Source organism: Ranitomeya variabilis, chromosome 6 (assembly GCF_051348905.1).
Source record: "Ranitomeya variabilis isolate aRanVar5 chromosome 6, aRanVar5.hap1, whole genome shotgun sequence".
Lineage (NCBI taxonomy): Eukaryota > Metazoa > Chordata > Amphibia > Anura > Dendrobatidae > Ranitomeya > Ranitomeya variabilis.
Genome location: NC_135237.1, coordinates 52,111,558 through 52,135,917, shown reverse-complemented (window position 1 = coordinate 52,135,917; position 24,360 = coordinate 52,111,558). Strand labels below are relative to the sequence as shown.

Sequence of the window (24,360 nt, the reverse complement as noted above, 5' to 3'; positions counted from 1 at the left end):
TTAAGTGGGGAAAAATGTGCCGATTGGACCTCTTTAAATCTCCACAACATTCTCCATTAATGTAATTGAATGAAAGGGTTACAATTTTATTAGCCAATTATGTAAACTAATAAATTAGGCTATGCTTTTTATTTTTTAGTTTACTTGGTAGCCAATTAGTTGTGCAATACACTTGTGGCAGAGAAAACAAACAGGTGCATATGTGATGCCACGGGGCCATTCCAGTTCTGTGGTTAAGGGATGAATGTGGTTACATATGGGTTTGGTTAAAATTTGGGAAAGGAACAACCGAATTAAAATATGTAAGAATTAGCCACAAAACCACAAGCACTGGTACCTGGAGGGCCAGCTGATGAGAGACGCTGTGTCCCCATCGGAATCTTTCTGAAGGAACCACTTTGGTTTCTGCTTTCCTGCACTTCTGCATAAAAGAGATCACCTTAAAAGACTCTCATATCCCGCACATTGCACGGCGATTATATAGCACGCGGCTAACTATCAAGTCATAAAAAGCAGTGGAGCAGGTGGTGTAAAATGGAAACTACAGCATTTGTTGGCAAGAGATCTCGGCCGAAAGCTGTGTAAAACAGATAACTTTCCCCATTTTCCGTTTTGGTGCTGAAGAGTTTTGGAAAGGAAGAAGCCTTCCCATTTATCACAGGAAACAAATGTACAGACACAGACAAAAACAAAGACCGAGAAAATTGGAAAAACTAAGCCCTGATGTTCCCCATTCAAGCAGATCGCTGGATCTATTGTAGTCTTAACCCCAAGTCTTAAAAAGGTCTCTAGAATAGGATACAGGATATAGATCACACCCTCCGGGACGAGAATTTTCTAAGATAAAAATATATATTTGTTGATAGACAATTCGGAAGGGTTTTGTGCCAGAATCGCCCCTTTAGAAAATTCTCGTCCCAAAGGGTACGGTATGTTATAAAGGGGCGATTGTGGCACAAAACAATTCCGCATTGTCTATCACCATTCTGATTGAAGAACCCAACATTCAGGAACTGCTCATTCAAAAATAAACGATTGCAGAGAACAACTGCACAGATAAAAGGCAAAATATAATTTTTAAATATGCTTTCGATATAAGGGAATAAGGTTGAAGGTGGGGGGTCCTGTCGTAAATCGACCTCTTTGATTAGGACTAGAGAGGCACCGCAAATTAACACCTGATGACAAATAGTCCTGCTCGCTGTTCATTTACTGGAGACCTCAGATGTCAAAAGGGCTGCCCAATTCTAAGACCTATAATAAAATGTACAATACTTGTCAGATAAAGGGGGCAAAGCCCCAAATGTGGCAAGGATTGCAGATATCCTACACTCATCCGATAAGGTCCAACAAACTAAACTAAGTACCGTAGTTTGCAAAGTTGTTTGTGAAGGTCTACAACATGATTATTGTGGTCACTTGTCATTTTCTGACTATTTTCCCCAGTCAAACCTTTTTGGGTCCAAAAAAAATTTTTTAGAATCCTTCATGAATAATTATTTTTCCTTGGCAAGTGCCAAGCAGTGGTCCAAACTTGACAATAGCAGGAAGTTCTCCAGGCGAAAGAGTGAAGTTCTAAGATAGCTGGCATCTGGCATTGCAAGTAAAAGTTTTAGAAATTCGCTTTTCAAAAAATCTAAAAGGAAAGGAGAAGAGTCCAGGAATGGAACTAGGATTCCACTGGTTTAGGGACACACAAAGTAGCCAAACATCACATGGCCGTGCAAGCCACTAGGGTTTTCTAATAGATTGGCTTGTATGGCCATGTGTTTAATGGCCACATTGCAGTTACCTAGTGTGTCCGTGCCGTAAAGGGCATCTGTCAGTAGGATCGACTCATATGGGCTGTTTATATGGACATGTAGGTCATAGAAAGTTCAATAGAATGATATCTTCATATCTGCGATCCGATGTCTTATTCTCTAGAAATCCATGTTTTTCTTATTGTATAAATGAGCCATTAAGATCTATGAGCCGGACATAGATCTCCCTGAGAATCTGCCTCCAGAGATTATTGTAAATGAAAGGGACAGGTACCAGTGTGAAACATGATCTATAGGTCTAACCCCTTTCATTTACAATAAGCTCTGGAGGCAGATTCATGGGGGGATCTATGTCAGGCTCATAGATCTTAATAGACCATTTACATATTAAGAAAAATGTTAATTTCTCTGGAATAAGACAATGGATCGCAGATGTTAAGGTATCATTTCTATGACCTACCGGTATATGCCCATATAGACTGCTTAGGAGGGTTGATCCTCCTAACAGATTACTTTTCCAACATTACCCCTGTGCATTTAGAAAAAAAAAAAAAAAAAAAAAAAACTTTTGGCTAGTAGGAAAGATCTGGTTCATTATTAAATGAATGACCATCTACTATATAATTGTCTAAGGGTCACTTCCGTCTGTCTGTCCTTCTGTCTGTCGCGGTTATTCGTTTGCTGATTGGTCTCGCCAGCTGCCTGTCATGGCTGCCGCGACCAATCAGCGACGCGCACAGTCCGGAAGAAAATGGCAGCTCCTTACTCCCCGCACTCACTGCCCGGCGCCCACATACACCCCTCCGCTCACCGCTCACACAGGGTTAATGCCGGCGGTAACGGACCGCGTTATGCCGTGGGTAACGCACTCCGTTACCGATGCTATTAACCCTGTGTGACCAAGTTTTTTACTATTGACGCAGCCTATGCAGCGCCAATAGTAAAAACATCTGTTAAAATAATTTAAAAAATAAAAAATGATTATATACTCCCCTACGCCGCCTTTCCCGCTCCTCGCGATGCAACCGGCACGTTCCGTTGGCACGGATGGTCTGGCAGAAGGACCTGCCATGACGTCACGGTCATGTGACCGCGACGTCATCACAGGCCCTGCGCAAGCAGGCTGGGACAGGAAGACGACAGGCGACAGAACTACAAGTATGGTGAGTATGTTAGAACTACAAGGGGCCCTTGGATCGGAAGGGGAGTATGTTTATTTTTTATTTTTTAACCTGTGACATACGTGGCTGGGCAATATACTATGTGGCTGGGCAATATACTACGCGGCTCTGTGCTGTATACTACATCACTGTGCAATATACTGCGTGGCTCTGTGCAATATACTACATCACTGGGCAATATACTACATGGCTGGGCTATATACTACGTGGCTGGGCAATATACTACTTGGCTCTGTGCTGTATACTACGTAACTGGGCAATATACTACATCACTGGGCAATATACTACGTCACTGGGCAATATACTACGTCACTGGGCAATATACTACGTCACTGGGCAATATACTACGTCACTGGGCAATATACTACGTCACTGGGCAATATACTACGTGGCTCTGTGCTGTATACTACGTAACTGGGCAATATACTACGTGGCTCTGTGCTGTATAATACGGCACTGGGCAATATACTACATCGCTGGGCAATATACTACGTGGCTCTGTGCTGTATACTACGGCACTGGGCAATATACTACATCGCTGGGCAATATACTACGTGGCTCTGTGCTGTATACTACGTCACTGGGCAATATACTACGTCACTGGGCAATATACTACGTGGGCTGTGCTATATACTACGTGGACATGCATATTCTAGAATACCCGATGAGTTAGAATCGGGCCACCATCTAGTGAATGATAAAGGCCAATTTTATGCAGCCAGATAGGAGCATATCATGGCCTCTGCTCTACCTGTAATGACATTAATCTGGAGCAGCGGCGGCCAGCTGCATATTAGGTAATCGCATCGTGGTCTCTGGGCTTCTCGCTGTTAGATGTAACGTGACCTGTTTGTACGAGGAGGCCCGGATCACACAGTGGTGGTTGGCTTGGAAGAGGCAGCGTACGGTGAGGATTTATAACGCTTTGAGCTTTTCCAAGGTTTGGAGAGGTAGTTTAGTGTCCAATAAACATTGGAAGTCTCAGATTTCTCTTAAATGAAATATGCAAAAAAAAAATCTCTTCCCACGCAAGAGTCATTAGCAAACACACATCTTAGTTTCCATAGATATTAGGCTACAAAAACAACCAATGATCTGAAAAGTTCACAATTCAGACCATAAAAAAATAAAGATCTTGAACTTTCAAGGCGTTGTCCGCTTTGCCTGTTAAACGTGAGCCCCACCTATACAGTAGGCTGGTTTCAAGAGCTTTCTGCTGCTTGGGCCACCAGTGATCAGCACAAGTTCTTATTTAAAGGAGTATTCCTATCTACAAGATCTTACCCCAACATGTAGTAGGTGTAGTAATAATATTAGCAATAGAAATAAAGTATAGTTCTACTGATAAGCTATTGCTTACTCCTTGTGCACGCCATTGCAGTAGGTTAGGTATTTCTGCTTACGACCACTCAGCGACAGTTAGTTGTTAGCGGCTGTAACCTTGGATACCTAAGCTACTGCATTGCCCTGCACATGGGTTAAGAGCCATAGTGAATCAGAAGAACTATACCACATTTCTAATTGGAGGTATTTGCTATATTTACAGCTACTACATATTGGTATAGGAGCTCGGAGATGAAATAGCCCTTTAAGTTAATGGGTAAAAATACAAAAGCGAATTAGAAAAGCTCTTAAGCGCTTTTAGTTCTGAGTTTTGGGTAACAAGAAGAACTGAATGGTAGTCATCATCCTAATGGAGACAATCAGGTCCTTTAAATATTGGAAACTGAAAGACCCTCAGGGCATGATTAACATCCTCCATACAAAACACTTCATTGTGGGACCGCTGGCACGAGGTACATGTGCGCAAATTCTCTGGCGGCCCAAACATGAAGGGGGATAGTACGATGGAGGTCGATTAACGGGAGTGTGAGGATCGTAGCACTAGGCTAGAGAAAGAAGGGCTCCACTGGACTAGTCTGGGTTCATTTACATATGCCATGCTGCAAAATAAAAAATAAAAAATGTGTTTAAAAAAACAAAACAAAACAAATTGGCCAATTTTCACCCTGGTGCTTGCTTTTTTGGAAGACTCCTACTTCCCGGCCTTGCTAAAGAGTTTTCAGCAGCCTCTATCAGAGGCAGAATTACAATGCCAATAGGTGATGTCTCCTGATTCTCCTCCTCCTCCATTTACAATAACTTTTGCACACACTCATCAAATGCTTTAATACTAAAAGATAAGGGTCGGCGTCTGTTCATTGTGGCTAATGTACATGTATTGTTTCCTGAAACAGGAAGCTAGTGGCTAAACATTCCCCAGTGGACAGTGTGAATTAATCAAGATTACTAATTTCTAACATTTTGTAATAAGAAAAAAAAAAAATAGTCAAAATACAAAAATTAAACAGCTTATTTTCTCATTATTGCTTTCTGGTAATGCAGAATTCGTTAAAATGGCATATGAAAATAGGTTTACCCTGTTAACGTGTACTCACATTTCACCAGAAAAACATCTGTGCCGTCATTTTTGTACTAATAGTTACGAGACTGATCAAATGCTAATCAGTTTTTCTCGAATGTGGAGAATAAAATAATGCAGTCTGTCCATGAAAATCAGACTGCACTCAGATGTCATCCGATTGTCTGATGCAAATTTTTTTTAAACATTTTTATTTTATTTTTTTATTTATTTTTAAGTACCACTCGGTCCGAAAAGAAAAAAAACAGTCCAATATTATTCAATGAGGCAGTGCGATCTGATATTTTCATGTATCGTACTCCGTGCTCGTGCAGACCGCCATAGTTTTGGTCTAAAAAGGTAAGCCTATGAGTTGGGTAAAGATGCAGACTTCAGCTTTTGTGAGCCTATAACTCAGATTTTCCGGCAGAGCCATCCATAGGTCCCTAGACCGGCTTGGACTGGCCCATAGGAGAATAGGGCAATCGTCCGGTGGGCCCCTGTGTAAGAGTGGGCCATCACCCTCTTATATGAGCAGTGCTTGACAGCACAATATACTTGAATCCCTACGTACAGACATAGAAGACCCAAGACAACGAGGCGCAGCTCCATTTCTTTGGCCAATTAGTGGGGGTCTCATTGTAGGACTGTCCTAATTGATCATAATTATTTGCTATTATTGAAATGTTAAAAGTTTTCTAAAATGACGGGGCATCCTCCCTCTGGTGTCCTGTCTATGCAGCATCTTGGCATTTTCTTTGTGGATACCATCCTAAATTCTCACGGAGCGACACCGCGGAATAAAAAGGCAAAGGGGAAACAGCGAGGATCTCTCTTATTTCAGCAACATCTGTTTTCCGTTAAAATACCATCTGACAACCACTCGCTAAATATTAACATGTGGGATTTTGTTTTACTCCTCAGTCATTCTGACCTGGCCACATGTAATATATAAGAGCGCGGAGATCCCAAGATACACAAATTAAACAATTAACTTAGGAAACTTAGAGGGGGGGGGGGGGGGGGGGGGAAGAGGGGTAAAACGATTTTCTTTATTTAAGGCTCTGCGTTGTCCAGAGAGCGTAAGGGCCTCAAGGCCGAGCAAATGATACACCGAGGGATCGTAAATACACAAATAACTTCTATCCCATAGGCTACGTACAATTATATACGATCGATGGGTATATGAGCCTTTAAAAAAAAAAAATCCTACATCCTGAACTACAGGAGCGTTGCGAACACTTCCATACACAGCTGTGAAATAACCCTCATCTTCACCGACCTCCTACACCCCGCTATGGACTAAGAGCAGCCGAACCCGACGTTATAAATGCCTGGAGATAACATCTGTATAAACACTTCTGATGTCATCACATCAATGCTTACAATGAAAGATTGTGCAATATTAGGGTTAGAAAGTCCCAACCCCGAATCGTGGATAAAGGATATTAGACAGTTCACATGAACAAAACAAAACAAAAAATCAGCAAAACAAAAAATAAATTAGAAGCAAACTTATGAAAAACTGATGCCCTTTAACCAACTAATGACTAATGGCTTGTATAGCAAGTCATGAGCAGGTGTCCGTTCCTGCATCATGATATACAGGTCATGACTAAGCTGTCTGACTGCTCCATGCCAGCAGTGGTCACCGACACCTGACCGTCACGGCTAGAGATGCAGGGACCCATTTCATCGGTCCTGGCTCTGATCGCTGTGATCGGTGAGTCAATCTGAACTGAAACATCAGCACTTCCCCGACTGATAACTGCAGGAGCTCAGCGCAGCTGACAGACGAGCTCCTGTGGTAACAGCGTGGAACGGTGCCCGCATCGCCCCTGGCTGATTAACACCACACATGCTGAGATCTGTTGCAACATTTGGAAGGTTGTGAAAGGGAGGAGGATCCCTCTTTCACCCCCATGATTAAATCACAGGGAGCCGATGGTAGTCATGGCACCCAGATGTCAAACAATGACCTCCTGGTGTGCCAGGTATGGTGGCCTGTTAGACCCAGCAATAGGTAGAGTCTAGCAAGCAATCTACCTGTGTGAAAAATAAAAACTCTTGACCTGCTGTTGATTTGTTCATTTTGCCTCCCGAAGATCACAGTAAGGCTTGTCGCATTTATCCTGCGCTCACTCCGGGGTTTCCATGTAAATCTCTGAAATACGTGATTCAAAAGGAATGAGTTGATATAATGAGGCAGATTGAGTCACTGTGGATGCAGTCTTGTCTATGTTCCGGCCGTGCCAGTCTTTTTAGGCGTTAAGTGTTTGGTCACCCACATTTTTGTCAGTTTAAAAGTCAGACACCGCTGAACAGAGGCCAGATGGTGTTCAGAAAAACTCTGCTGCCTCAATATAATGAATGAATCCCTCAGAGGTCTCATTCGATTCACATGTTCTGTAGATTTAGATGGAAACTCCGGATGTAAGTGCTCAGCGTAGCGCACAGGATAAATGTGAACTGATCCAATATGTTTTGCCCCCCAAAATGCCACCAATAAAAGATTCTACTCAACCCACAAATGAGTTCCAGCTCAGGTCCATCATCTGTTTACAGAAATATAGAGGGCTTCCTCATTACAGGTAGCACAAAAAAATCTGGATAAGTTACGTGGCTCCCACCAAAAGAAATCCAGCGTAATCTGTGTTCGCAAATCCAAAAGCCCCGCTCCTCCTAAACCACAGCGTGCCTAAATTGTAGTTAGCGTCCACATGTTTAGCATTTCTGTAGCAATGCAAGCCCGTCTAATTTACGATGCGTGTGTCAAGAAGAACGAGCTGGGCACAATGTAGTGGGCACTACAACGGCAGATTTGCATTTTCACCCTGCAATGTACACTGTGGCTTCTTTCTGCAAAACACCAATGGAGTCAAAATCACCACTGCACCCAACCTCAGCTGATCAGTTGTGGTGCCAGCAGATCTGATATTCATGGCCTATCCATATGTAAAAGTGCCATTTTATCATTCATATAACATATGTAGAGTATATAACGGAGTATTGTTTGGGAAAGTTCCGTATTTACTGAATAGACAGACATTTTGTAGAAGTTGTTCCTAGTTTTCTGTATTTCACTGGAAATTTGGGCTGAAAGGTGGCAGATGAGGTTTAACAATGATAAATGTAAGGTTATACACATGGGAAGAAGGAATCAATATCACCATTACACACTGAACGGGAAACCACTGGGTAAATCTCACATGGAGAAGGACTTGGGGATCCTAGTTAATGATAAACTTACCTGGAGCAGCCAGTGCCAGGCAGCAGCTGCCAAGGCAAACAGGATCATGGGGTGCATTAAAAGAAGTCTGGATACACATGATGAGAGCATTATACTGCCTCTGTACAAATCCCTAGTTAGACCGCACATGGAGTACTGTGTCCAGTTTTGGGCACCGGTGCTCAGGAAGGATATAATGGAACTAGAGAGAGTACAAAGGAGGGCAACAAAATTAATAAAGGGGATGGGAGAACTACAATACCCAGATAGATTAGCGAAATTAGGATTATTTAGTCTAGAAAAAAGACGACTGAGGGGCGATCTAATAACCATGTATAAGTATATAAGGGGACAATACAAATATCTCGCTGAGGATCTGTTAATACCAAGGAAGGTGACGGGCACAAGGGGGCATTCTTTGCGTCTGGAGGAGAGAAGGTTTTTCCACCAACATAGAAGAGGATTCTTTACTGTTAGGGCAGTGAGAATCTGGAATTGCTTGCCTGAGGAGGTGGTGATGGCGAACTCAGTCGAGGGGTTCAAGAGAGGCCTGGATGTCTTCCTGGAGCAGAACAATATTGTATCATACAATTATTAGGTTCTGTAGAAGGACGTAGATCTGGGGATTTATTATGATGGAATATAGGCTGAACTGGATGGACAAATGTCTTTTTTCGGCCTTACTAACTATGTTACTATGTTACTATGTTACTATGTCACTGCTCAAACGACTGGGACACCCCCCACTGATCTGATAATGATGGCTAATCCTAAGGAAAGGTCATCAATCTCAATGTCCCACAACACCTTATTAATGTTGTCTGAACGGGACAACTTAAAAGGAGTCTGTAAAGAACAGGCTCGGCTGCCAATTAATTCTGTGTGTATGGAGGGCCACCCGATATCCCACTGACAGCAGAGGTCAGGGAAAATAAGGACTGGGCATGTTACATTTTAAGCTACCCAATTGCCACCTACCCGCCTATAAGCCAATTGTCTGACACCGCCAGCAGCGGCTTATTTCCTTTTTCCTAATAAAATATACCTGTGTGCTCAGCCTACTCGGCGGAAAGTGTGCATGCAAAATCTGGACTAGATGGATAGGAGCAATCTTATGTGTATGACCAGTTACTTCTGCAATGTTTGCCATCAGTTTGCATGGATTTAAAAAAAGAAATAAATAGCAGATTTCTTTAGTAACAAGACACAATCCGTCATTCTCCAGACAAAATAAAGAAAAAAAAAAAAAAAAAAAAAAAAAAAAAAAAAGTTTGCAACGCTTCTGATGATCAGTTTTCCTACACCAAGGGCATTCTCAACAATCAATACATGTATTTCTATGCACAGAGTGTTGTCTGAGATCAGGACTGTGTTCCTGCAAAATGACTAAGCACGGCATCTTAATCACTGCTCCGACATCAAGAGAAACATTAAAGGGAAGCAATCATCAGAAAATGTTTTAAAGGGAATCAGTCAGCAGTTTTCCCATGTAATCAGAGAGCAGCATGGTGTAGTAACACAGACCCAGATTCCAACAATGTGTCACTTAGTTTACTGGGTGTCGCAGCTGTGATAAGATCACCGTTCTCTGCTGCAGATCTAGAAGAGCTCTTAATGCTGAGCTCTGTATAACCGCGCCCACATCACAGATTGGCTGATTCCTGCGTACACTGTACAGTGACAAATCTGCCAATCAGTGGTGAGGGTGTGGTTGGACTAGGAGGCACAAGATATCTAGTCCTGTAGTGATAATCTCCTGATAAAATACTGATTTTATTAAAACAGCAACACACATCCTCATAAATAACACATTGCTGGAATCAGGATCTTTGCCCCTACAACATACTGAACTCAGATTACATAGGAACAACCTGCTGACTGATTCCCTTTAAATCAAGATGATGTTATGTTTTAAGCTTTTTTTCCCCTTAGTAGAAACTCATGCTTCTCGTTTCATAAAACACATGTGCATGGCCACAATGAACAGGCAGGCTCAGGCCCCATCTTCTGTATTAAAGCATCTAATGAGCATGTGCAAAGGTCACGGAAGAGGGCAGGGGGAACCGGGTCTGCTGTGACATCGCCTATTGTGATAGGTGGATCCTGCGTGATCAGCTGTGTATAGAGCCGTTACCTGTCACTGTAGTCCTGTCTGTTGATAACGGCCCTACTGAAAACATTTCTTTTAAGAATTGCAATCGTGATACTAAAATAGTGATAGGTCTGAGTAAAAAAGTCAAGATTTTTTTTGTTTTTTTAAAATAAAAAGATGGTAATTGAAAAACAAAAACAAAACATACAACCAGACAAATATGTAATTTTCTGTATATATCTTCCCTGCACAGAGAAGCAGTCAGCATGTTACATATGGAAGTAGTGGCACAGCTTTGTAGGTGCTTGTCCGCAAATAAAAATTATACAGTTTATTCAGAGGCCTGATGAGTTAGTAAAGAGAAATTGTGAGTGGATACAATATGCAAATCAGTCTGGAAGTGCACTGGGGGAGTGTCCATGCACTTCTAGCCTGATTGGCATATGGTTCTACACTGGAGTTCTCATGACTGGCATACGGGCTCTCTACGATTTTTCTTAATGGACAAGAACCTACACGTCCATACCCCAGTCACCTCCCAAATGTAGGATCATGCGGAAAGGTTCTTGTCTATCTCTATCTATATGCAAATTGCCTCTTAAGAGAAAAAAGAGGACTTGAACTCTATAGCGCCACCTGTTGGAAGCAGCGATACTACAAGACACAATCAACCCTTTAACGAGTCGTGCAATATGACTTAGATACTGATTTGGTATTTTATCCTATCTATATAAACACCGAACCACGAGTTCACTGATGGATCCTCAGTAGTGATGAGCGAATGTGCTCTGATAAGGTATTATCTGAGCATGCTCGCATACCAAGAGTCTTCGGTGTGCTCAAATAATATGGTCGAGTCCCTGCGGCTGCATGTCTCGCGGCTGTTAAGCAGGCACAACACATGCAAGGATTACCCATTTCTTAGACAATCCCTGCATGTGTTACGGCTGCCGAATAGCTGCGAGGACTCGACCATTTTATTCGAGCACGCCAAAGTCATTCTGTTAGTATAAGAGCATGCTCAGATAACACCTTATCCCTTAACGTTCGCTCATCACTAACTCTCAGTTAAACCTCTCTGCAGGGAGAAAGAGTATCAGAGGCTATAAAAGGCAAAAGGTGCACTTTTTTTTAATGAAAATTACATTGCCCATTTTCAAAAAGGAGGACAACTACTTTAACAAATCTCCTCCACTGAGCACACAATGTATTATCTGCATTTCTATATAGGGCTGCAGCTAAATTAATGGTTTCCTAATTCAAAGTTATGTCAGAACACAAACTAAGAGGTTTCAAAAAATAAAATTAATATTTTTGTAGCTCTGTCAGATTTGTGCCCTTTAAAAATATTCTTCTTCTTCGGGAAGATAAATACTAATTAATACAATCCTAGAAGAAAAAAAAAAAAACTAATAGGCAAATCCATCTTAAAAACCACTTTCCCTTATTAAAAATTATGCATTGTCCCGCATTCTGAAGGTAGCGCCACATTCTATATCAAACGTCATTTCAGCTGCAAAGCAAACAACACGCTATCATATGCAGAATAATCAAACTGAAGGATAAATAAAGTCAAAGGTTTATGGCATAAAATATCAGGGAAATATTAGATCTGGAAATGCTTTCATGAATGAAAAAGCAAAACCTCCAAAAGAATGGAACTATATCCAGGAACATATAAGCTGCACAGAAATAATTTTCAAAATAAAATGTTTGTGTCTTCACTTTCGCCCCTATACTCCTTCACTTCCTACCAACCTCCCTCATCCCTACACCTAGTAATGAACTGGTCATATCTTCCGCCATCCTCCCCATCCATCTCACGTCCTTCCTGAGATCTGTTCCTCAACATACAATCCTCTGTCTCCAAACACAGCCAGCCACCTCATGTCCTCTTTGATCTACTAACACTTTCTCTGCTCCTCACTGACTAATCTCTCCAAATCCTGGCCCTCCTCACCACATCCCCACAGTCACTTCCACCCCCCATCCACAATCTATCACGAATTTCCGCAACCTCCCTAACCTTATACCGATTCACCCAGACCCAGCTCCCCCACTCCCCCTAACAGGAGCTCAATGGAACGCTCACTCTGTCTGCAACAAACTCTCATACATCCATGATCATTTCATCACTAAAAATCTCCTTCCTCAGCATTACCGAAACCTGGGTCAATCTTCTGATGCAGCTTCTCCAGAAGCTGCACTTTCTTATGGTGGATTCCATCTTTCTTACACAACACCCACCCCAGCAGCAAGCATGGTGGAGGAGTTGGTTTTCTCCTGTCATAACTGCTCCTTCACCCAAATTCCACTGCCGCCTTCAGTTATTCTTCCTTCTTTTCAGGTGCACTCTGAGCATTGACTCCCGCTCCAATTGGCTGTATTTACCATCCCCAGCCACCACTTTTTTCGACCACTTTACCACCTGGCTACTACATTTCCTTGCTGATTACATCTCCACTTTCATGATGAGTGACTTCAACATCCCCATTGACACTCCCCACTGAGCTGTCTCTAAGCTTTTCTCTCTCACTTCCTCCTTCAACCTCCCTCAATGGTCTTTACGCAGCCACTCAGAAAAGATGGCCACACACTGGACCCCATCTTCACCCACCTCTGTTCCCTATTTAACCATTCTAACTCACCTCTCCCTCTAACCATAACCTACTCACATTCTCTACTCTCTCCTCTCCAGGTGCATAATTCACACTTCATAAACTTGCACACCCTTGCAGTAAGCTCACACACCTTGATATACACTAACTTTCTGAGTCCCTTTTCGCTTTTGCAGACACTATGCAGATGCTGCTGACGCTTTATACAACACCACAATAGCTGCAGCTCTCTAATCGCTTGCCCCACCTCACATATACCAAAGTTGACTATGAACAGGCAACTGTGGCACACCAGCCTCACCAAAGAACTGAGGGGGGCTTCCAGGGTTGCTGAGTGGAGATGGAAAAGATTCCACTCCAACGAGCACTTCATTGCATTCAAACAATCGCTCAGTACTTTCAAGTCCACACTCACTGCAGCAAAACAAACCTACTTCTCATCTCTCACATCCTCCCTGTCTCACAACCCTAAACAGCTATTCAACACTTTCAATTCTCACCTACACCCCAACACCGCCTCCCTCTGCTCTCTTCTCAGATGAAGACTTTGCCTCATTGTTCAAGCAGAAGATTGATAACAGAGAAAGCTTTAGCCTACATTCCCCACAGTCCCTCTTCCCAACTACTCAGCCTCCAAATCCAGCTTCTCCGTCATTACAAACTATCAACTTTTCTCTCTACTCTCAAGTTCACAGGTGGAGAGATGTGATCTGGACCCAAACCCGTCCCACCTCCTCCCAAGCCTCACCACAATCTTCAGCCCAACCCTAACCCAGCTCTTCAACTTATCACTACCAACTGGTGTCTTCCCCCTTTGATCCAAACATGCCTCGATGATGCTCATCCTCAAAAAAGCCTTCTCTTGACCCATCCTCTGTGCTTTGTTAATGCCCCATATCACTTCTCCCCTATGCCTCAAAACTAATGGAACAATACGTCCATCTTGAACTGTCCTCTCACATCTCCTCCTGCTCACTCTGACTGTTTACAATCTGGCTTCCAACTGCATCATTCCACTCAAACTACCCTGACTAAAGTCACCAATGACCTACTAACTGCAAAATCCAAGCAACCCTACTCTGTTCCTCCACCTCCTGGACCGGTCCTCTGCCTTCGACACAGTGGACCATTCCTTCTTACTACAGATTCTCTCAGCTCTTGGCCTGGCCCCATCTTAGATCTATTCATACATAGTAGACCTAACATTCAGCATCTCCCACTCACACACCACCTCCTCATCTTGCCTCCATCTGTCGGTGTCCCCAAGGTTCAGTGCTAGGACCCCTGCTCTTCTCCATCTACCACCTTCAGCCTGGGACAGCTCAGAGTCAAACAGTTTTCAGAATCCTCTTTGCTGATGACACAGATTCACCTCTGGCCCAACATCACCTCCTTACTAACCAGAATCCCACAATGTCCGCTATTTAAGCTTTCTTCTCTGCTAGATTTTTAAATCTTAACATGATTAAAAACAGAATTCATCATTCCCCCTCCCCAATCTCGTTCAGTTGGATACTGATAATATATTATGGAGGACTACTCTAGGCTGCTTGTTTGGGGCCAAATTGCCAACTTACAAAACCTCCAACACATGTCACTACTAAATGGTGCTAAAAAAAAATAAAAATATAAAAATAGATGTTTTGGAAGATCAACAAGCACTTGATTTTTGCTTACCCTTGCCTGATATCTGTCTGTTGCTGATCTGTAGAGAAGGCCACTGGGGAAGAGGGACGTTTTGGAGAGGTCTGAGATGCACGACGAGGGACCTTGGGTGACTGTGGGGCTTCTCCTAAAATATTTCCAAGGCCATATGAACAAACAGGGGTAGGACCATCAACCTGTGAGACTCCATGGAACTGGTTATTATTTTCCAGGTTTTGTAGAGCATCGCGGATGGGCATGTTTTCATTAATGTCATGATGTTTCACATCTGGGAGACGAGTCTTCCTGCTCTCTGGTCGATACAAGTAGTCGGAAACATTGTCCTTGGAATCGTCATCTTCAAAAATTCCTGACCTCTTCTCGGAGGTTTCACTGTCTTTCCTGTTTCGTGTATACCTGGACTGAAAATCTGGATCTCCCTCTGATTCAAAAGATAGGCCATATTTTTCAGCCAGCTGTCGCCTACGTTCGGCTTTGTATCGAGCTATTCGGTCGGCTTTAGACTCCTGTTCTGGTGTCTCCATGTTTTCCGGAACGTTTGTTGTCTCGGCCTGAAGATCTGCAGGTCTTGGATGGTATCTTAACTTTGAATGTGTTTCTACTGAAGACTCTGAAGTGGCATCATCGTTTGTGTGTCCTGGATGAAGAAAAAAAAAAAAAAACTTGATTAGGATCAGGACTAGATTATAGTGCACAAATTGATCAATTTCCTTTGGGCACCCACCGTGTACAAGTTAGTCTGCAGCTTGGTTACTCGGATTATGTTGGGGAGCAACCCAACTGTACTTCGAGAGTGGGTGAGAACATATACTATGCATATGAGAAGTAAGACAACATGGCCTTTACCTAATATTTTGCCCGGTGATCAGTGTCAACATTAATTCAGCCCTTAAAATAATAGATGCAGTAACAAACATCTGGAACGCCCCACAAAGTTCACCTCCTACCTATATGATGGGTATATGCATCAGTTGCTCGCGTATATCTTGGGGTGTCTTCCTCTAATAGTCTGTTCTGTAACATTGGCGGTGCTTCATTTTCAATGCCTTCCAAACGTCTCGCAATTCTCTCTTTTCTGAAAAAAAGAAAGCACCTTCATAGAAACTCATTTTCTTCCAAGTCTACTGCAAAATTGTGTTCAAGGGCATGGCACGTACCGCTTCATCTCTGCAATTACCCTCCTGTTCGGCTCAAATAGCTTTCTTAACTCTGAAACTAAAGAAAAAGGATGAGGCACTGGAATGTCATCAGAGTGTACAAAATACTACATCTTCAAACCTCATATTAAGAATCGAGATAAAATTTCACTAGTTCTGGATGCACTGACAATAAAGGACTAAAGATCCAAAAGGTATCAATATATATTACCATTCATTTAAAAATCTTCAAGAAAAGTCTGTGTTGTCTGATAGGTGGCTTCTTGCTTTTTTTATTTCTCCAAGCTCAGTAACTCCTGGCCTACAATGCCAATATCCACTGGGGTCAGCATACACAGGACGATCAAATTTCAAAGTAATCAAACTAATCTATTGCAAAATTTGAGCATTAAGTGCAATTGGAAAAAAAATCTTGCAGCTCCAGTTTTAGTGTTGACAAAGACAATAGAGGCTTGAATGCTGCACCTCCATCATTGCTTGGGTTTTCCCTTTAAATAGGTGATAAATACATGGTGGATGGGGGGTAAAATCACTTGGACCCTCACAATCTTGAGAACAGAAGCCTCTGTGTAAAAGGAGAGTAAGTGACCATTAAGATTGGTTAAAAAAAAACAAAACAAAAAAAAACACCCAGGGTAGGTTTATTATAACATTAAGAGATAGAATATCAAAAATAAAAACCAGAAAAGTCACATTGTATAAATTTATTTGCATTTTGCAGTGAGAAATAAGTATTTGATGCTCTACCAACCCATTACGAGTTCTGGCTCCTACAGACTAGTTAGACATTCCTAATCAACTTGTTACTGTACCTGCATTTAAGACAGCTGTCTTACATAATCACTTGTCCACAGACTCAATCAGTCAGACTAACCTCTACAACATGGGCAAGACCAAAGAGCTTCATAAGGATGTCAGGATCATAGATCTGCACAAAGCTGGAATGGGCTACAAAATCATAGGTAAGACTCTGGGTGAGAAGGAGACATGTTTGTTATTGGTGCAATAGTAAGAAAATGGAAGAAATACAAAATGACTCAATTAACATCGATCTGGGGCAGCATGCAAAATCTCACCTCGTGGGGTATCCTTGATCATGAGGAAGGTGAGAGATCAGTCTAAAACTACATGGGTGGAACTTGCTGAGGATCTCAAGGAAGCTGGGACCACAGTCACCAAGAAAACCATTGGTAACACATTGCGCCTTAACGGTCCTGCAGTGCCCCAAGGTCCCCCTGCTCAGGAAGGCACATGTGTAGCCCCATACGAAATTTGCCAATGAACACCTGGATGGTTCTGTGAGTGACTGGGAGAAGGTGCTGTGGTCAGAGGAGACAAAAATTGAGGTCCTGTCACCCCATTTTTTTCGATAGGAGATAAAAATATGGTTCAATAGGGCCTGAGCTCAGCTTTACATAAGTACCTTTCATATCCCCCAATTCCCAACCTTTGCTGCCAAAATACCTTAGTAATCTCTCTATTTTCGTATGTCAATCACCCCTGTCCGGACTGTGGGCAAAGCATGAAATCATTATTGCGCATGCGCCGGCTTTTGACCCTATGCTCTGTGCCCCAAAAGCATAGAAAGACATCTGGGGCACAGAACATCAAGGAAAATGCCGACGCATGCGCAACAATTAGTTGAATGCTTTGCCCACTATTGGGCAAAACATACTGCGCACGCGCGAGACGCCACTGGAATGCACAGGCGCAGAAAACTACGCAAAAGCAGGAAAGAAGATTCATAGAGCACAGCCGGAGGTGGGGAGAATCAGCGATTAGCCCCGCCCATTGGACCGGACCGGGGTGATTGACATACGAAAACAGAGAGATTACAAAGGTATTTTGGCAGCAAAGGTGGGGGATATGAAAGGTACTTATGTAAAGCTGAGCTCAGGCTTTATTGAACAATATTTTTAGCTCATATTGAAAAAACAGGGTGACCGGTTCCCTTTAACTCAACTTGCTGTGATTGGAGGAAGAGAAATGCTTCCTATGACCCAAAGAACACCATCCCCACTGTCAAGCAAGGAAGTGGAAACATTATGTTTTGGAGGGGGGGGGTGTCTCTGCTAAGGGCGCAGGACCACTTCATCGCATCAATAGGAGAATGGATGGAGCCATGTACCATAAAATCCTGAGTGACAGCCTCCTGCCCTCTGCCAGGACATTAACCCCTTTACCCCCCCAAGGGTGGTTTGCACGTTAATGACCGGGCCAATTTTTACAATTCTGACCACTGTCCCTTTTGTGAGGTTATAACTCTGGAACGCTTCAACGGATCCCGGTGATTCTGATACTGTTTTCTCATGACATATTGGGCTTCATGATAGTGGTAAAATTTATTTGATATTACCTGCGTTTATTTGTGAAAAAAATTGAAATTTGGCAAAAATTTTGAAAATTTTGCAATTTTCCAACTTTGAATTTTTATGCCCTTAAATCACAGAGGTATGTCACACAAAATACGTAATAAGTAACATTTCCCACATGTCTACTTTACATCAGCACAATTCTGGAAACAAATTTTTTTTTGGTTAGGGAGTTATAAGGGTTAAAAGTTGACCAGCAATTTCTCATTTTTACAACACCATTTTTTTTTTTAGGGACCACATCACATTTGAAGTCATTTTGAGGGGTCTATATGATCAAAAATAACCAAATGTGACACCATTCTAAAAACTGCACCCCTCAAAGTGCTCAAAACCGCACTCAAGAAGTTTATTAACCCTTCAGGTGTTTCACAGGAATTTTTTGAATGTTTGAAAAAAAAAAAAAACATTTAACTTTTTTTCACAAAAAATTTATTTCAGCTTCAATTTGCTTTATTTTACCAAGGGTAACAGGAGAAAATGGACCCCAAAAGTTGTTGTAAAATTTGTCGTGAGTACGCCGATAACCCATATGTGGGGGTAAACCACTGTTTGGGCGCATGGCAGAGCTCGGTAGGGAAGGAGCGCCATTTGACTTTTCAATGCAAAATTGACTGGAATTGAGATGGGACGCCATGTTGCGTTTGGAGAGCCCCTGATGTGCCTAAACATTGAAAACCCCCCACAAGTGACACCATTTTGGAAAGTTGATCCCCTAGGGAACTTATCTAGATGTGTTTTGACAGCTTTGAACCCCCAAGTGTTTCACTACAGTTTATAACGCAGAGCCGTGAAAATAAAAAAATCATTTTATTTATTTTTCCACAAAAATTTTTTAGCCCCCAGTTTTGTATTTTCCCAAGGGTAACAGGAGAAATTCGACCCCAAAAGTTGTTATCCAATTTGTCCTGAGTACGCTGACACCCCATATGTGGGGGGGAACCACCGTTTGGGCGCATGGCAGAGCTCGGAAGGGAAGGAGCGCCATTTGGCCAACCAAGTGCTTCACTGAAGTTTATAATGCAGAGCCGCAAAAATAAAAAATCATTTTTTCACAAAAATGATCTTTTCGCCCCAAATTTTTTATTTTCCCAAGGGTAAGAGAAGAAATTGGACCCCAAAAGTTGTTATACAATTTGTCCTGAGTAAGCTGATACCCCATATGTGGGGCTAAACCACCGTTTGGGCACATGGCAGAGCTCGGAAGGGAAGGAGAGCCATTTGGAATGCAGACTTAGATGGATTGGTCTGCAAGCGTCACGTTGCATTCGCAGAGCCCCTGATGTAACTAAACAGTAGAAACCCCCCACAAGTGACCCCATATTGGAAACTAGACCCCCCAAGGAACTTATCTAGATGTGTTGTGAGAACTGTGAACCCCCAGGTGTTTCACTACAGTTTATAACGCAGAGCCATGAAAATAAAAAAATTAAAAAAAATTTCCACAAAAATTATTTAGCCCCCAGTTTTGTATTTTCCGAAGGGTAAATTGGACCCCAAAAGTTGTTGTCCAATGTATCCTGAGTACGCTGATACCCCATATGGGGTAAACCCCTGTTTGGGCACACGGGAGAGCTCGGAAGGGAAGGAGCACTGTTTTACTTTTTCAACACAGAATTGGCTGGAATTGTCGCGTTTGGAGAGCCCCTGATGTGCCTAAACAGTGGAAACCCCGCAATTATAACTGAAACCCTAATCCAAACACACCCCTAACCCTAATCTCAACGGTAACCCTAACCACACCCCTAACCCTGACTAACCCTAACCCCAACCCTATTCTAAACCGTAAATGTAATCCAAACTCTAACCCTAACTTTAGCCCCAACCCTAACTTTAGCCCCAACCCTAACTGTAGCTTTAACTCTAGCCCCAACCCTAGCCCTAACCCTAACCCTAATGGGAAAATGGAAATAAATACATTTTTTTAATTTTTCGCTAACTAAGGGGGTGATGAAGGGGGGGTTTGATTTACTTTTATTGCTGGCTTTTTAGCGGATTTTTATGATTGGCAGCTGTCACACACTAAAAGATGCTTTTTATTGCAAAAAGTAGTTTTTGCGTTACCACATTTTGAGAGCAATAATTTTTCCATATTTTGGTCCACAGAGTCATGTGAGGTCTTGTTTTTTGCGGGACGAGTTGACGTTTTTATTGGTATCATTTTCGGGCACGTGACATTTTTTGATCGCTTTTCATTCCGATTTTTGTGAGGCAGAATGACCAAAAACCAGTTATTTATGAATTTCTTTTTTTTGGGGGGGGGTTTATACCGTTCCGCGTTTGGTAAAATAAATAAAGTTTTATTCTTCGGGTCAGTACGATTACAGCGATACCTCATTTATATTTTTTTTATGTTTTGGCGCTTTTATACAATAAAAACTATTTTATAGAAAAAATAATTATTTTTGCATCGCTTTATTCTGAGGACTATAACTTATTTTTTCGCTGATGACGCTGTATGGCGGCTCGTTTTTTGTGGGACAAGATGACGTTCTCAGCGGTACCATGGTTATTTATATGTCTTTTTGATCGCGTGTTATTCCACTTTTTGTTCGGCGGTATGAAAGCGTTTTTTGCCTTTTTTTTTTTTTTTTTTTAACGGTGTTCACTGAAGGGGTTAACTAGTGGGACAGTTTTATAGGTCGGTCGTTACGGACGCATCGATACTAAATATGTGTACTTTTATGTTTTTTTTTTATTTAGATAAAGATGTTTTTATTGGAACAATTTTTTTTTATTAAGGAAATTTGTTTTTTTTTCACAAGTAATTTTTTTTATTTTTTAACTTTTTTAATTTGCCCCGGGGGGGGGGGGGGGGGGGGGGAGACATCACAGTAAAGTGACAGATCGCTGATATCATGCGATCTGACATGCACAGCAGGGAGGCTTCCCGGCGCCTGCTCTGAGCAGGCGCTGTGAAGCCACCTCCCTGCAGGACCCGGATGCAGCCCCGCGGCCATTTTGGATCCGGGACTGCAGGGAGGAGGAGGTAAGAGACCCTCGCAGCAACGCGATCACATCGCGTTGCTCCGAGGGTCTCAGGGAAGCGCGCAGGGAGCCCCCTCCCTGCGCGATGCTTCCCTATACCACCAGAACACTGCAATCATGTTCGATCGCAGTGTGCTGGGGGTTAATGTGCCGGGGGCGGTCCGTGACCACTCCTGGCACATAGTGCCGGATGTCAGCTGCAATAGTCAGCTGACACCCGGCCGCGCTCCCCCCGTGAGCGCGGCTGATCGCCCACCCCACATGGCTGGAATAGTACGTCCAATGGCAGAAAGGGGTTAAAAATGGGTCCTGGTTGAGTCTTCCAGCAAGACAATGACCCAAAACATACAGCCAAGGCAATAAAGGAGTGGCTCAAAAAGAAGCACATTAAGGTCATGGAGAGGCCTAGCCAATCTCCAGACATTAATCCCATAGAAAACTAATGGAGGGAGTTGAAGCTCCGAGTTGCCAAGCGACAGCCTCAAAATCTTAATGATTTAGAGATAATCTGCAAAGAGGAGTGGACCAAAATTCCTCCTGACATATGAGCAAACCTCATCATCAAGTACAAAAAACATCTGACTGCTGGGCTTGCCAACAATGGTTTTGTCACCAAGTATTAAGTCTTGTTTGCCAGAGGGATCAAATACTTATTTCTCACTGCAAAATGCAAATAAATTTATATAATGTGATTTTCTGGATTTTATTTTTGATATTCTCTCTCTCAATGTTAAAATTAACCTACCCTTAAAAGTATAGGCTGTTCATGTCTTTGTCAGTGGGCAAACTTACAAAATCAACAAGGGATCAAATACTTATTTCCCTCACTGTAAGGCAGTAACACTTCTTATACTTAGTGATGAGGGAGCACGCTTGTGTGCTGTGTTGTCAAAAAAGAGTCCCCGCGGCTACATGTCTCGCACACGGAAGACACTTAGCATACAAGCATGATTGGATAACACCTTATCAGAGCACGTTTGCTCCTCACTACTAATGACCAAAGAGGATAAAGATCACTTTTACCATCTCTAGTAAGGGCCGTCTCTGTATTCAGCCAGAAAACATCATGAATGTTACAAGTTCCTACCTTTAGGAAGGACAGCGAGGATGTGCGCATCAATATCCTTTGAGCTGTTTCTTAGGTCTCCAAAGTTTGTTGGGAAGCTATATCCAAAAAATAAAAAAGAGAATGTCATCTCGGATCAATGACTTGCGTTTCTAAAATTTTGGGGGTACAAGCATAGTTAAACAATATGGTTGCTAATACTACACCAGTGGGCAAAGCTGGGTGACCACCACAAACTATCAATATGGTGGCACGTTTACCCAACGCTAAGTTACATCCCATTCTTTCCTTTTACTGGTAGCCCCCCAAACTTACCCCCCCCAAAAAAAAATCAGACACAAGTTGCATTCTGCTGAACAGATTACTAGTCATTTAATTTTCTAGGCATGCGGTGAGATGAAATTAAAAGGGTTGTTCCCAAATTGCTTCCAGTACAAGGTGAGGCCTCTGGTGAGGCAACATCTACCGATACCTGCAGGAACAGCCGCTGGATACCTGCCGATCCCACATGATGCCACCCCAGCCCTGTTCCCCGCATGGTGGTGCCTTCAGTCACTCACCTGTGCCGGCATGTGGAATAGGTCCCAGTCACTTATTCACAGAATATTTGCCCCGTCAGAGCATAGTAAACATTTTGAAGGGAATGCAGCCCCAAATCAGCACTGCGACTCCTTTCCCTTATGGTCCTCATACACAATAGAGTAACGTTGGCCAAATTTGCTCATATCGGAGGGCTTGGTTGACACGATAATGTGTATAGTGGTCTCCAAACGCTCCCTCGAAAGAGAATGTTGGAGAAGATGAGGATCCAGAATGTCCGATTTTGGACATGTGATAAGTCGTGGCCAGACTAATGTGACAATGGCTCTTAGAGAGCACCACCGCGCTCAGCAGAACGAATGCTCTTGAGTATGGAGGAGTAAGAAAAGATGGCTGCCGGATAGCCGATCGGTTGGGCTGACATCTATGCATCTATTATATATGGGGTCCCTTAGACAAAGGTGGAATCAAGGGGTCAGTGTCCTAAAGGTCAGACCCTCACCAATTGTAAGCCTTGTGATATGCAATCACTTAAAGTATTAGAACTGAGCTGTCAATGGGTCTAAGCAAACATTTGACTTTTTGAATGTTTTAGAGAAAAGTAACTTTTCACTATAAGACTTTCATTAAATATCACAAACCACATTTTTTACAATTTTTTTTTTGCTTGTTCCGATTCCTACCTATAGCTAAACAAACATTACAAAGTATTATAAAAAAAAATAAAAAAAAACAGGCTCTTTTTTATTTTTTAAACTTTTAACAAAAATTCATTTTGAAAGGTATTTGACACAAGATTAACTTCCCGATACTGAAACCCACCAGAGACGCACGAGGTCACAGCAGTAATGGAACTGTTAAATGAAAACAAACCGGGAACGTATCCTGTGGAAATATTACATCACTGCTGACCGTGTTTATTACTAGTGGGGTGGAAAGCTTTAATATATATTCTCTAGGTCACACTGCATCCAAAAAAAGTAATCAAACCATATATAAAATGTAATCGGGGAGCAACAAAATGCCTGGAAAGCCGGGCCTGAACTTGTTACCAATTCTAATAGACCATAGCTGATTACCATATAAAAAGAAGAGAACGGAGGGCACTTGGTGAATAACTGCAGCTCGGAAACGCTGATATAATACCCTCATTATTAGAAGTGACGCGGCCTCAGGCTTTAAAGAATTCGAAAGAGAAGAAAACTCCAGGATCCCCCCTTGTCTAATGAAAAGGGAAATCTCCGAGCTGCCTGGCACAATGTAAGCTCCGAAATGTGCCCAGATAAGA

At 42.4% G+C, this 24,360-nt stretch overlaps 1 protein-coding gene across 2 annotated transcripts in view; it reads right to left on the bottom strand.

The window, feature by feature from the left end:
- SVIL (supervillin) overlaps positions 1–24,360 on the bottom strand; it is a 227,816-nt gene that overhangs the window by 100,000 nt on the left and 103,456 nt on the right. For both annotated transcript variants that reach the window (XM_077268476.1, XM_077268475.1), the window contains 4 exons: positions 22,554–22,630; positions 16,107–16,164; positions 15,897–16,024; positions 14,962–15,586 (listed from right to left, as the gene is read on the bottom strand). In XM_077268476.1, the coding sequence (XP_077124591.1) occupies positions 14,962–15,586; positions 15,897–16,024; positions 16,107–16,114 (761 nt within the window). In that variant the 5' untranslated portion in view covers positions 16,115–16,164; positions 22,554–22,630. The remainder of the gene's footprint in view (positions 1–14,961; positions 15,587–15,896; positions 16,025–16,106; positions 16,165–22,553; positions 22,631–24,360) is intronic.